Source organism: Kryptolebias marmoratus, linkage group LG7 (assembly GCF_001649575.2).
Source record: "Kryptolebias marmoratus isolate JLee-2015 linkage group LG7, ASM164957v2, whole genome shotgun sequence".
Classification (NCBI taxonomy): Eukaryota; Metazoa; Chordata; class Actinopteri; order Cyprinodontiformes; family Rivulidae; genus Kryptolebias; species Kryptolebias marmoratus.
This window is the reverse complement of record NC_051436.1, coordinates 20,509,635-20,525,224: the sequence shown is the minus strand read 5'-3', so window position 1 is coordinate 20,525,224 and position 15,590 is coordinate 20,509,635. Positions and strand designations below refer to the sequence as shown.

The window sequence follows — 15,590 nt, the reverse complement described above, 5'->3', positions numbered from 1 at the left end:
AGAGAAATTACTCAGCAATTTATTGTGCCTAATGAGAGGCGCAGAATCACATTTGGGTGCTTTACTTAGGTGAGATCAGTGCACTGCTACATGTTCATGTTGTGGGAAGCTTCTTTATTTCTGTGATAGAGGTTTAGGTAGAGATATCGGCCTGTCACAGATACATATGTATATTTCATTCTGTTCTTCATTTATATACCATATATATAAGATTATATATGTTTGTGCTTGCGTCTGTGTGTGTTCAGAACTGTAAGAACTGTAAGAACAAATAATCCTTCATTAGCACCCTCAATAAAATGCTTAGCACCCCCTTAGCACCTGCAGAAAAAAATATCTGGAGCCGCCTCTGGCTGCAGGTGACTCCAGCTTTGAGCTCCTCGGTGATGAGATTCTTGTCCCTCAGTTCTTTAGAACCTCGTTATTATACAACCACTTATCGATGAACTGTTATGCTGTCCGGACATTTTCTGCGATGATTTGTGCAGCAAACACAGCGCAATACCAAGGAATTACAGTACTGCTGAAGGGAGAGAGTGAAATTAAGTACTCCCTTAAGAAGCCGGCGTTTTCGGCGCATCAAAAGTCACGTGATAGCGCGTTAATAAACGTCATCGTGGGCGATCCTCTCACTGTTTTGTTTTCTGCTGCTTTTCTGCTTAGATCGCACACTGCACGTGTTTGGCTTTATGTCCTCATACAGAGAGCATGGAGGATAATTACATGTACCCTGTTTTCTTTGAGTGTCAGAGCATTCTGTCAGGAAATAAGAAGAAAAGAGTGGAAACTTATTTCCATGTCCGTCGCAGATCAGGCGGAGGAGACTGTGGACCTTTAACACCAGTGGCTGATAACGTCTACAGTATAACCTTCAGGTATCAAAAAGGTACGGTCAAATTGATTCAAATAGCAGTTCAAGATTTTCATTTGCATATTTTCATGTGCTAGATAAATAAAGCTGATTTGATTGTTATGACTTGCGTCAATAGAGGGAAACTATAAAAAAGAGCCGATACAACGGAGCTTTCTTTTAAGATTTATTTTAAAAATGCAAGTAAAACCTCAAGCAATGTGCTCGAACTATCAACTTTAGCCATTTGTACTATTACTATTTACTATTACTCCTGTTAATAAGAATTGCGTGAATGGAAACTGATTAGCTGTGGACATTTGTTGGGAAAGTGAAACTTAACTCCCGGTGTTTGTGGGTGTTGTGTCGAGTTCTGTTACCACAGAGATCTCGTTCTCCGCCTACAGATTTCCAGGCAACATGATTTGTTGCCCCTGCTAAACAAATGCACAAATGTCTGGCACAGAATAGTAAGAATGACTAAAAATCTCAGGATATATTCTTGGTTGTGTTTATTAGAGTCGTGTGTGGTCAAAATAAGATTATTTTTCTACTGCGCAACAAATGCATCTGTTTTTAAAGGGTCTGTTTGACCTTACAGGATACTTTTTTCTCTGCTACAACTGACACAAAGTGATAAAGATATTTACTTTCATTAAAATGCTACTTGTTAAAAGTAATCTCTGTTAAGAGAAAAGCTGAGCAAAACTGATGAGGAACCAAATTCATGGGGAAACACAACTCGACACAACACTCCATTAAACGCAACAAAACGTCCCGAAACACTGGAAACCACCTCCCATCCCAAACGAAACCTCCTTTCATTCACTGAACCAGCTGACTAGTATATATAGACTAAGGCTGTTGCCATAAAACAAATGCTAAATAAAAGTCAGTGACTCATGTAGGAGACAAAATGGGAGTGAGTTATTGCAGTGTTATCTTTAGGCCTAAGATAGACAAATAAAGCAATAAATGGCCTTGGATTCATTACAGGAATGCATATCACCCACCGCCTGTCATACCAGAGTTTTAAACTTAGATCATCATACAGTGCTTCTGGAAAGAACACTGTTTAAAAAATACATTGTAAATAAAGATGCAATGTTTATTGCAAAACAAACCTAAATAACCTTGCATGGTATCATAAGTTCTGTATCAAAGTTTGTCTCGAGAATGACTCTCAGCTACTACCACACCAAATTGTTACTCAATATCTGTAAAATTGACTGAAGTGTAGTATTTTTCATGTCTGTTTACTCCAAAAGTAAATTGCTTCTGGATGTAGAGCCGATGATTACATTTTTGAAAGTTTCATTAAAATCCGTCCAGTGTTTTGTGAAATATTTTGCTAACAGACAGACAGACTTAACCCTAATGGCAAAGTTTTAAACTGCTGCGATCAGCAGTGATAATGTTTTTGCCCTTGTCTGTGTGTGTGTTGTCTGTACTGTTAGCAAAATATCTCATGGAATACTGGACGGTTTTTAATGAAACTCAGAAATAATCATTGGGTTGACATCTACAAGTAACTTACTTTTGGAGTCAACCCAGTTAAAGATGGCTGCCACAGCTAATTGGCATTAGCCTACAAAACAATGGCTGTAACTCAGTGAACTTTACAGATATTGGGTTAAAATTTTGTGTAAAAAGTCAAAAGTCACACGAGAACCCTTTGTGAAAACCTCGACTTTGCTCCAACTCTAGAAACGTGTGTTCAAGATTCAGTTTTCTGATGGGAGTATAATGTTCTGTTGGCGGTACTCTTGTTTAAAATAAGATGATCTTAGTTTAAAACTCTGGCATGAAAAGTGGTGGGCAATATGCCTTTCATTCATTTTCACTTTCATTTCTGTACACAGTGCAACATTGTTCTATAGTTACAGGGAAGAAGAAAAATAAAAACAAAACAAAACAAAAAAATGCTGAGAAGTTTGTTGTTCGAGTGACATTTTATTTTACCGAAGCTGGAAATCCCAGGTAACTCAAAACAGTAAGATAATCTTGGTGTTACATTTCATTCATTTCTTAAAGATGACCATCCACAGATTTTATCAGATGTTCTTCTGTCTTGCCACAGTTATTTAAAATAAAAAACCAATACAGTAATTATTTTCCAAATTACACAAGGCTAAGAGGGCTGAAATCACCCTTTTGGAAGTGTTTTCAAAATTGTGACCTTTGACTCTATGTATCAGGACTTTTTGAATAGTAAATCCTGATCAAAAAGAGTTAAAATGACTGTAATCATTACGCTACAGCTCTGCATATGATTGTAAACGTGATGTGTCGTCCACTCCAAATAGCTGCAAAAATCTGAGTTGACACTTTGTGTTTTAGACCAACAGGAAGTCCTGAAGAGGTGTGAGCACGTTGTTGAGCTTGCTGATGGTCCTCTGGTGGTCAGTGTCAGAAACAGTCGGCCAACTCCTGCTTCTTCTCCCAACACCACCTCCACAGCTCCAGCAGAGGTCAGCACAGCATTTCATTTAGTCACTTAGTCAAGATTGGTCTGATTTTGAAAATTTTAATTTCTTGTTTAATGTATTTTTACTGACTAACAAAGGTAGCATCGAGTCCTTCTGTACAAACCGTTATTTTTTTATTTTCTCAGGAGTCTACACTCAGTGACACAAACTGACAAAGTGAAAACAGAATTTTGTTCAACTTTGAAGTTTATTAAAAAGTAATAAATGTATGCACAACTTTTGCAACGACACTTAAAATCTCTCTAAAGTTCCTCCTGTTTATCTCGACTGCTGCTGAGCTACTTCTGCATCTCGACTGAAGTCCACCTGTGGTAAAATAAAATAATTGGACATGACGTGGAAGTGACACACATCTCTACAGAAGGCCTTCTAGCTGACAGTCAGAGAAAAGCAAAAACAAGTCATGAGGTCAAAGGAAGTGCCTGCAGGGCTCATAGGGTTTTTCCACTAAATTGGTTTCAGTGCTACACCAAGGCATGGTGCTAGAGCTGGAACTAACTAACTAGTTCTAGTTAAGAACCTGTTTGCTTCTCCATCCAACTCGGAGCGATGCCATTACGTGCTCTTCCAGTAAATGATTGCTCCTCCCTATGTTGTATTCTGAGTTTCTGTAGAGCAGGGGTGTCAAACTCCATTCCTCTCTGCATGTTTTAGATGTGTTCTTGCTTTAAAACACCTGCTTTAAATGGATGACTTGTTGCTGTGCTCCTGGAGAACCTGATGATTTGGTGGGGATGTAAATAAACTATTTGAATCAGGTGTGTTGGAGCAGAAAAACCTAAAACTCCCAGGACAGTGTCCCTCGAGGCCTGGAGTTTGACTCCCCTGCTGTAGAGGATCAAAGCACAGAGAGAGATGCTTAAGCTCCACAGATCAGAGGGTTTGTGTCAATAATCTTGCAAACAGATGTCTTAATGTCACCAGTCTGTTTTATATAAATGCAATTTTGAGAGCTCATTTCTGATCTACGATTGTCTTTGTAAAATCTGCTGCGAACGGGAATCACACACAGCATTTCAACAGGACCCCTAAACACCAGGGGTCTGAAAATGTGAGCTGAAAATGTTTACGAATAAGCAGTGTTTATGAATTCATTTGAAATCTGTGCTTGTGAAGGCTGCTCTGACCCACTACCCAGTGCTACATGACTGCTGATTAAAAAAACAACCACACACACACACACACACAAACTGCAGGTAGATGAGAGACTGTGACAAGATGTTATTCCGCTGCTAATGTCACTTCTCTTTAATACTGAAGAAAAGTATTTTGCAGCACAGTAACAGTGATACCAACTGCCTAGTTTTAAAAGTGTCACTCGCAACATTTTGATTGGTTGTTGGTCTCCATGAGCCCGCCCCCTGCTCCTCACAGAGAAGTTCGTTGCTCTGGGCCAGTACAGAGCTGGTGCTGAGTTTGCACCAGTTTTTCAGTGCGAGAGCAGGAGCTAATGATGTTGGAAACAAAAAGAGCTGGTGCTCTATGAGCTCTGGTAGGACTGGAACCTGTCTGGTTTTCATTGTCATTACGGGGTACTGATTGTAGATTGTTGAGCCAGAAAAAAATGAATCAAAACAATTGTAGCATCAGACTTTAACACGACTGCACAAAGTTGTGTTAAATACTTTCTCAAGCCAGTGTGATTAAATGAATAAAATCAGAGCAGTAAAGTGATAACATTTTGTTGTGTTTTCAAAACAGAGCCCACAGTTTGTTCCAGACTCAACTGCTTCACCAAGTGAACATGAATATGAAGTGTTTCCTGATGAACATTTGCCTTCTGAACTGAAGGAATGTCCTGATGCAGAGGAGCAGCAGGAGCAGCAGGAGCAGAAGGAGGAAGAGGTCCCTTCTGCTTCCAGCTCTGTTGAACTTCACCCAGAGGAAGAGAGCGTTTTATTTAGGAGGTTATCTCAACCCGCAGCTGTAGGTGAAGTTAGTCTGTGGAAAGCTGAGGTGGAGAGCTGCCTGGGTGAAAGTACTGAGAACCATACAGCTCGTGAAGATCCAGTTGGTTTGGACTTTCCGTCTGATTCTGCAGGTCAAGAAGCAGCTACAGGAGGTGCTGATGGAGGTCCTAGGGGTGTTGTCAAAGTTGAGATTGTTCAGGGGACAATCGAGACCCAACAGGTGAGAAATCCTTAAAGTTACAAGTCATCCAAGTTACGCTTCAAATGTCCTGAATTTTGAACGATGAAGTTCAGTTTGCAAAATAAACAATTGATATAAATTAGAGGGTAATCTGTAGTGTTGTACTTGTACCTGATGTCCTCTTCCTGTTTTAGGTAGATGCCTTGGTATGTCCCATGGTCTGCAGTGATCCTCTATCCACTCGTGTAGGAAACCTTTTGAACAAAATGGTTGGTTTGCAGCTGGCTGCAAGGTTCAGACATGAGTCAGAAGGAGAAACGGAGTTTGGTGATTCAGTTCTGGTGGAGGGATTGCATGGACTTCCGTCTAATGCAGTATTTTGCCTCAACCTTGCACCGTGGGATGAAGATGAAAATGGAGCTCCTGTCGAGGTGAGATAATAGAGCAATTCTATTAAAATCTGACTTTGTCATGACCAACTCTTCACATTTTGTTTTCCTGCCTGCATCTGTTCCTTAAGAATATTTGTTGTTGTTTTCCACAGATTCTCAGACTCGGCATCAACAACATCCTAATGTCCTGCGAGGAGAAAGGGTTTAAATCTGTTGCTCTTCCTGTTCTTGGAGCTGGGATTGCCCTGCGTTTTCCTGACAGTGTGGTAGCCAGGGTTTTACTGGAGGAAATTTATGCATTTGAACAGAACAGAACTAGCAGCACACCGATCGTTGTTCGCATCATCATACACCCCAGTGATGAAGAGAGTGAAGAGGTAACAAAATGCACTGGGCCTTCAACGCTACTTATATCTGAATAAAAAGTGTTCAAGTCTTTAATTTTGTTTAGTGTAGGGGGAGTGATGTATATTTTTATTACAAACAGCACTGTAAGCCTGCAGTCACACAGTACCCAGCTTTAAAAATACAGCCTAATAACAAACCTGCTGTAACACAATAATTACTTAGTGGAAAATAACTAAATACAAAATCATTCTAATGTTTTTCTGCATAGGACAAAGGCTTAATAATACTGTCATTGATCGCTCTCATTCTTTCTCTCTAAAGGCCTTCAGGTCTGTTCAGGAAGCTTTGAAATCCAAAGGTTTCACTCAGGATGATCAGCAACAAGACCAAAATCAAGGTGGGTGTTCATATTAGACTTGTGAGGTTTAGGTATTGTTGCTCTGTGTGTGTCAGTTTTTTTTTTTTAAATTTTTTGCTTTATTTTAGTAATGACAAAAGGCTGAGGGAGTAATTCTGTGGATCCGGTGTTTTTAGGAGTGTTTCTTTTATTTGAGTCCCAAAGTGCTCCTTACAGTAGTTTGTGGTTTTTTTACTGAGCCTTCATGGGTCTTGGGTTGAAATACAATGTGAGGCAGCAAAAATCTGTGCCATCAGTGTAGTAAACTGTACGCACAAATTCATAACAGCTTTGATGCCCATTTGCAGCAGGTGTTGTACTTAGTTGTGTTTTCAGTGTGGACAGGGAAACAGACAGAAACACAACACAGGAAGTGAGACAAGGATTTATTGACTGTACACAAATGACTAAATTAGTCTGTTATTTTAATTATCAATAGAATTGTCTGTATTTTCACCTAAATCGTATCAGATCTTTATAAGTCAGACATTTACATCTCATTCAGTATCTCAAGTAAATAAATTTTTATTGGAAAGCAAAAAGTAACTCTTTATTTTTTCTATAGAGTGCACTACAAAGAGGATAATACTGCTGGGAAAAACTGGATCTGGGAAAAGCCATCTGGCTAACACCATATTAGGAGAAGAAGTTTTCACTACGTATCACTCTTCTGACTCCGGAACCCAAACAGTTCAAGCAGAAACCAAGTCTGTGAATGGAAGAAGCCTCACTTTGATCGACACGCCTGGCTTCTTTGACACTGAAAAGTCTGAGGAGGTTTTGAAGCCAGAGATAATGAGGTGTATCACAGAGTGCTCGCCTGGGCCTCATGTCTTTCTCATTGTCCTTAAAGTGGAAAGGTTCACAAAGCAAGAGAAGAAGGTTATCACTAAAATATGCGAGTATTTCTCAAATGATGCTTTGAATTATGCTGTCCTCGTCTTCACTCATGGTGAGGACCTTAAAGGGATGAAAATCGATGAGTTTGTCGGTCAGAATAAGAATCTGAGTGATCTGGTGAAGAGGTGCGGCGGTCGGTGCCATGTCTTTGACAATAAATACTGGAACGACACTCAGCAAAAGGATTACAGAAACAACCAGTTCCAGTTGAAGGCATTGTTTCACACGATGGACAAGATGGCGAAGGGAAAAAAAGGATCCTACTACACCAATGATGTTCTGCAGCATGTAGAAAAAAGGATCATAATGTATGAGGAGCACATACAGGAGACGTCAGTTAACCTGTCCCCAATGGAGATCAGAGAAAAGGCTAAAGCAGATGTGTCCAAAGAGCTTTCCACCCATCTGGCAGGGGCCGTAACGGGTGTTTTGTTAGGGGCTTTTTTTGGCATCATGTCATTGGTGGAAGTTGTCATGAAAGTTGTGAAGAGCCCATCTGAAATCATGAAGCTTGGGAAAAACCTTTCAGCTTTTGCACCTGCAGCAGCTTTAGCAGGAAGTGAGGTGGCAACTGTAGCCGCCGGAGTGACGGCATGTGTGTCCTTAGCAGTCGCTGCTGTGGCAGGAGGAGTAATGGGTGGTATTATTGGATCTGAAGCAGCTAAGGATGCAAAAACACCAATGGAGGCAGCAATGAAGACTGTTGAGGCTGTCACGGAGAAGAAAAAGACTTTAAAGACACAGCAACAACGTCTTAATCTACCTTGAGTAGTGGTGTAAAGAGTCCCCTGCCTCTCAAGATGAGAGACTAGGCTCACAAAGATGGGACAAGATTTTACCAGTTAAATGCCTGTCCCACAAACTCAACTGACTGGCATCTGGCCTTTCTGATCTCTCACGAGTGTTTTCAGACCTCATTCATTTACACAAGGGGCCAAAATGAGAAACATGATCAAGGGCCAACTTTAGTTTTTAAGATTTTGTTTTTGTCTTATATCAAAATATTCATCCACAAATTGTAAATTACTTCTCAGTAAGTGTGTATGTATATGTGTATATATATATATATATATATATATATATATATATATATATATATATATATATATATATATATATAGATTGTCAATCAGTGTTGTAAATTTAGAACATTTCCTGTAAGTTTCTGGAATCTTAGGCAATTCCAAAATTGGAAATTTTCAACGGGAATTGCAGAAATTAATGAAAATTGAGTGTAATTTAAACAAACTGTATCATACCAAAATAAAATAAAAACATTTTGTTTTGTCATTGGCAGATCATGTTATAGGAAACTGACAAGTTTAACTCAAAGTTTATGAAATTAACTGTTTAATTTGTAAAAGATGTCCCTGATGACATTACTGTCACAACCACACAACGTTTGGAGAACAATGGATTTAGAACATTTCTAAAGTTCTCTTTTTAGTTGCTGTAAAACTTTTCTACAGTGCCTATACAAAGTATTCACCCTTTAGATGTTTAATCCTTTTATTGATATTAGTCAGTCATGGTCAATATAAATTGGCCTGTTTGACAAAAATACATCTTAAAAGCCTTATTCAGTGACAAAATGAAACCAGGTTTCTACAAAGTAATGGCAAATAAATAAAAATATGTCTGTAAGAAAGTGATTGCATAAATATCCTTGTGCAAAATTTCCTTGTACCATGTTTAACGTTTCCTGAAAGTTTCCTGAAAGTTTCCTGAAAAGCTGTTCATAACTTTTTGAGTAATCTTGTCCACAGACAGACAAACAGACACTACCTAAAACACAACCTCCCTTATGTTTTTATATTATAGGAAAACACGACATAAGACTAACACTTCCCTGTCAACCTAGTTTACCTCCTTCCATTAGGAACTATTTATTCCTAAACAGCACTTAAAGCTTGAATCAGCAGGAGCGTCCCTACAATAAAGAAAGTTTAATGTTTAACTCTTTTGTTACAAATTCTGCTTCTGTAATGTTTCATAATGATGTAATGTTAGTGCAATATCAACATGCGCAATGCACAAAAAAGCACTTAAAACATAGATTTTTTAAAAAGTCATTTTGAGTTGTCTCATGGTGGAGGATGGGTGTTGATGGCATTTAGAGCAGTGGTGGAAGATATTAATGTTTAACTTACTGTTAATGTTAGGATCATGTGTCAAATATAAGAGGGGTTAATTATAATTAGAAATATTGATTATTGGATAAGTGAGAAAGGGGTAGGGGAATATAACTTGCTGCAACCTACTCCTTTTCAGACAAATGTGTTTATTGTTTATTTTTTATAAACAATTGTTAAATATGTTTGTTTGAAAAAAATTTAATTCAAAATTTATTCTGAAAGGTAAAACCGTATTTTAACATTTGCAGACTTGTTCTTGGACTTTTGAAGTACTTTCCCTTCGCTTATCTTTGTGCTCTTATATCTGAAAGTTTCCAATGTTTTAGTTTTTGTTTGTTGTTGAATCAAACCACAAAGATGAAAATAAAAATAAATGTTATGTATCATTTTTGTTTGGTCTGTTTTGTTTAGTTTTCTGCTACAATTCAAGTGTAAAACGTACAATAAACCAACAGGAGGAAGCTTCTCAGCTTTCTGTATGTCTCTTGCAGCAAAAACTCCCAGCTTGTTGGAACAGGAGTAGTTTTGTAATCTTACAAATTAAAGAAATTTAATTATTTTTTTTTTAAATTGTGTGCATCATTTTGGAGACTTCTAATAAAAATAGGAGGAAATTTCTTTCACAGAATGTTTTTTTGTGCTGCCCCAGAATTATACATTACTTTAAATGTCCTGTACAGCACATTGCTTTGACCATTAACCAAGTTAATATTAAATACCGGTACTTCATTGTCACTGTATTAAAAACAAAATTAAAAGTACTACTACAAACGGTGCTGATGTTAGGAAGAGGAATAAAAAGGATAAATCTAAAGCCATGTCCAATTCAACATACATCATTTCACCATTGAATTTTAAATAATGATAGCTACATGTATGTGTAAAGAAATACTTGTTAGAATTAAAATGCATTTAACATATCATCCTGTCTGTCAGTGCATTCAGAGACCCTATTTCTGTTGTGAAGAAACTGTTTTTAAATCTGTTTGTTCGTGTCCTGATTGATCTGTAGCGCCTCCCAGAGGGCAGCAGGTCAAACAGACAGTTTCCTGAGTGACTCTGATCCTTTAGGACAGGTGTGGCCAATCCTGGTCCTCGAGGGCCACTATCCTGCATGTTTTCCTTGTTTCCTCTGCTCCAACACACCTGATTCACTGGTTAAATTACCTCTTCATGTTCTGCAGAAGCCTGTTAATCACCCATTGATTTAAATCAGGTGTGTTGGAGCAGAGAAACAACTAAAACATTGGACACCAATGCTTTAGGACGACTGAGGCTCTGCTCAGGTACTTGGGGTTGACAACGTCGTTCAGGAGCTGAAGTGGACAGCTGGTAATTTTCTGTGCTGTGGTTCTAACCCTTCTTCTTGTTGAGTCATCTTGTCTGTTTCTGTGCAACCGGCGTAGCAGACCATACTGCAGTACACCAGGATATTTTAAAAACAAATTAAACTTTTAGTCCTTTCTACACGATCGCCATTCATAAACAGTGGAAGACAATCTATACTCAGCTTCCTGAAGTTTTGTCTTTTTTGTGTTCATAGATAGATTATTACCTGAACAGCTTCTGAACCTGGTTCCTATAGGCTGACTCGTCTCCCCGGGATTTCAGACCCACCAGTGTTGTGTCTTCCACAAACAGTGTGGGGCTCAACACACATCCCTGTGTTGAGCCGGTGAGGACAAGTTTCACAGTCTATGAATAAATCGTCACAAAGTCTTTTATTCAGACGCAGATATGTGTAGGGAGGCCCGGCCCACACAGCTGGTGATACTGTGCCAGATTTATTTTTAAGTAGTTCTGTGTGTTTATTTTTCCCAATTATTTGCTGTGATGGATAGGGAAGAGAGTTTGACATTGTATATAAAGCTAATCATAATTGCAAAACTGGCTTTTTTACATTTTTTTGTACACAGAAACCACACCACTGAATTAAAACCAAGGAATAGAAACTTAAAATCCAGGGACCTGAGATACAGTCTGAAGTTTGTCTCACTGCCAGAAGTTCTGAGGCTCTGATGAATTCAATTTAGTTTCAAACCTATTTATTTATACGCCACTATTTCATAACAGAACATCTCATACTAAAAAGTGATATCCTAATGAAAGATCTCACAATCCTTCAAGGAATGCCTGTAGCCTGCCGCCTTTCATGCTGATGTTCTAGATTTTAAAGACTGAAATTTTAGTTTCACATCAACATTGCATTTGAAGTACAAACCACTACTGATCACATTAACATAAAATGACAAGTACAAGAATAGTGTCATGGTTTTGATGTTTTTGTTTGGTTTTCTAGTTCTTGTTCTGCTTTGTTTATCTTAAATTGTGTTCATATCTTGTCACTTTCACCTCCCCCAGTAACTTGCCACGCCTCATTCTTCCATACCTTGCCGTTCTGTTACATTCCAGTCTTTCATGCCACACCCACATTACCATGACAACTCAATCACTGCCATCATTCTCACCTGTTTGCAATCACTCACCTGTGTCCATTTTCCTCCTGATCCTCAGTCTTTAAATACCGGTCTTTGTTCTTCAATCTCTACTGGGTCTACTTTGTCCTCTGTTGCCATGCCATGTTATGCCTTGCCTTTCTTTTGATTTTGGATTTTGTTATTGTTAGTTTTGCTGCCTCGTCAGCCCTTTTGTTTTGTCAGTTTGTTTTAGTCAATAAATTAGTTTACTTTTAAAATGAGTTTCCGTTCTGGGTTCGCCTCCATGTTCCCCCCTTCTGACAAATAGGTTATTAATCAGTCTGTCAGCACATGGATTTTAACCATTTCAGCTCATCGGAGCAATCAAAATATAACAAAATATTTTCAAAATCCATCAAGAAAATATGTGAAATCAGAAAAACAGCTGCACGCCTTATTGAACTACATGCTTTACTGCCTTTACCTGACATAAGTACCCCATTGCTGTATTGTTTACACTGAACCTTCTCTTCTTTACAGTTGTTTACAATCTGGACTATCTTGAACTGAAAGGGCAATCTGTGACATATCTGTCAGCTCAGCACATTTTGTCAGAGCTCACAGGGAACGCTTATTACAGTTATTATACTAAAACTGACCTACACAGCTCCACCTAATTAAGAAAAACATATTTTTTTCTGACAAAACAAAACCCAGGAACACTCCAGACTTCTCTTGAGAAGCTATCTTAAATGGCTGGTAGGCAGAACCGTAGTACAAAGGAGCAGTATAGAGCTGATCTGGACTGTGAGCAGTTCTGCTGTTCCCTGTGTCTGGATCTCCTCAAAGAGCCGGTCTCTCTCTGCTGTGGACACACTCACTGTGGAAGCTTTATTGACAGTAGCTGGGCTCAGCAGGAGAAGGGTGAATATAGCTGCCCGCAGTGCAAAGAGCCCTTCCATCCCAGGCCTAAAGTACTGACAAGGAATATGTTTGTACCTGTTTTACTTCTTCTGAACAGATGACACAACAGCTGGATAATGCATTATTCAGTGCAGTTGTCTAGACTGTTTTACAGAGTACAGCTGAGTCAGTCTATGGTTTGTACTGTCAGAACAGAGGTTTTTCAAAGATAAATTGTCCCAAAACTTTACTTTGAATTGTATCTTGAACATCAAATTGATTTACTTGTCATTGTTAAGTTCCCTTTTACACTGGGTGATGACCTTACTACGATGTAAAAAATCACCCAAAAGGTGAATGGGCTTTCCAGAGACTTGGCGAGGTCTTATGGAGCAGATTAGGAACAGTTTGGGCTCATTACTCATGATAGAATGTGAAATATTCATGATGATGGTAATGAGCATGCACAAAACCTCTGTAGTGTGATTGTGGTGGTAGCATGTCAGGGTCCTGAGTGAAAACAATGAAAGCAATCCTTGAAGAAATGCATATCGCCCACTGCCTTACATGCCAGAGATGGAAACTACAGTTGCTTTCTGTTGAGAAATAATGGCGTTGCAGCCGTTTTGTTATTGACTCAGGCACTACCACATGAAATTGTAGCTCAATATCTGTAAAATTCATTGAGTTATAGCATTATTATTGCATTGGCTAATGTCACAGGAACAACATGTTGCCTCTGGGCATGATTCTGTCTTCATTATCTGCTGGAAACTTTACCCAGCTGGAACACAAAGTGGTATTTGGTAAGTTGGATGTGGTGGTATAGTGGATGCCAAGTTTCTAACTAGGTCATAGGCCTACCTTTATCTTTGCAGCCACTAGAGGGCAGTGGAAACAACTCTCAATGAAGTAAAGTTGCACACTGGAAATCTCAGTAACTCACATAATGGTAAACGATAAATACTGTATTTATATAGCACCTTTCTAACCATCCAGGCCATTCAAAGCCCATTTACCCATCCACACACATATTCATACAGCACTGAATCTCTGCAAAGCTAATCTGAATAAATCAGTCTATAGAGTCTAATCAGTGCTTTAAACTCCATTCATACATGCCAATATCTTGGCAGTCGTAAAACTGTGAACAATTTGTTTCACCTTTTATTAATTGTTACTAAATATTGGATGTTAATATTATTTTATTTAAAGACTTTTAGTAAAATAATATAATGTCATAAAAACTATTCACAAGTAATCATACAGTAGCAGATGGATTTGAAGGAAAATGGCCACCAAGTAAATGTGTTTTGCTGACCAAACAGCATTTGGAGTCATGCAAACTCAGCCCCAACAGCTGTGTGATGCGCTTTTGATTTATTCTTTGAAGGGAAATTAAATGTTGCCTTTTCAAATCAGAAGTAAAAAGTCAACTTAGTGGATTTAATTTTTATAGCATTGCCCACCAAAACAAAAAAGTGGGCAGTCATATAAACAACTGTCTGTGTGTTTTAATGTGCCTGCTTGTTAGCAAAATATCTCATGAACCACTGGACGGATTTTATTAGAACTCTCAGAAAGTAATAATTGGATGTATCTCTTCAGTTAATTAACTCTTGAAGTCAACCCTATTTAAGATGGCTGCCCCAGCTAGTCATTCCTAGCAAACATAAAAAATGTCTACTGAGCTAATATTTGGTGTAGTAGAAGCTAAGGGTCAACACATACAAGCAGACTGCACAAAATCTGTGTTTAAAACTTGAACATAAAAGCTTGTGGGTGATATGGATTCCTTCAAGGAATACTAGCTTGTTTTTTTTTTTGTTTTTACAGAGAAAGACCTGATTGTGTTCAACAGGACTCTGCTCAGACTTATGACTGCAATGAGATATTTGCCAAAATGATTTCCACCATGAAGGTACGATGAAGAGCGGCTGATCTGATCAAAATTCAGGAGAAAACTGTTGTCAGTCTGAAGGAACAGCTGGAGAAGGAGCTTATCAAGCTGTGCAGGCGTGACATTGAACCGCAACACCCACTGAATGCTGACATTATTTACTTAAACCAAGTTCAGACTTGTAATGGACTTGTTAAGTTTATGCTATGTTTTTAACTCCATGGAACACAACTGTCTAGAATCTAGAAATATTATATAAATGGAAATAAAATAGGGATAGGGAGTGAAATTCGCTATATGAGGCTGGAATGTAACGGTACTGTCAAGGGTGAGAGCCAGACTCTTAACCTGGGGGGAGGAGAAACAACAACAACAACAAAAATAGAGAAGTTGCTTATCTTTGAAAGGGTGGATTTTTGCCAATGAGAAGGTTTTGGCACTGTTGGGTTTGTGCAAGTTTTTGCAAAACCACACTGTGATTTTGTGTAAGTAAGTAAGTCAAAATTTATTTATATAGCACATTTCAGCAGCAAGGCATTCAAAGTGCTTTACATCATAAAAACATCTGTAAAATTATGCCAATCATCAAAAACATCAAACATTAGCTCATCAGAACATTAGAATCATCACACAAAATCATATAATCATAAGGAGATTGAATAAAGTTTAAAAAATTCTGATAAATCTTAAAATAAAATCTATATAAATAAACTACAAACAGGACAAGAAATTCTGATGGTTCTCAGTCTGTGTGGTGTGTCTATCCTG

The 15,590-nt window shown here is 38.3% G+C and overlaps 1 protein-coding gene across 1 annotated transcript; it reads left to right on the top strand.

The window, feature by feature from the left end:
- Positions 1-627: 627 nt before the first annotated feature.
- On the top strand, positions 628-8,531 carry LOC108251154. The gene is made up of 7 exons (XM_017441349.3): positions 628-886; positions 3,191-3,321; positions 5,041-5,469; positions 5,625-5,861; positions 5,975-6,199; positions 6,492-6,567; positions 7,133-8,531. The coding sequence occupies exons 1-7, from the start codon at positions 709-711 to the stop codon at positions 8,233-8,235; spliced, it is 2,379 nt and encodes a 792-aa protein (XP_017296838.1). The 5' UTR covers positions 628-708; the 3' UTR covers positions 8,236-8,531.
- Positions 8,532-15,590: the final 7,059 nt, after the last annotated feature.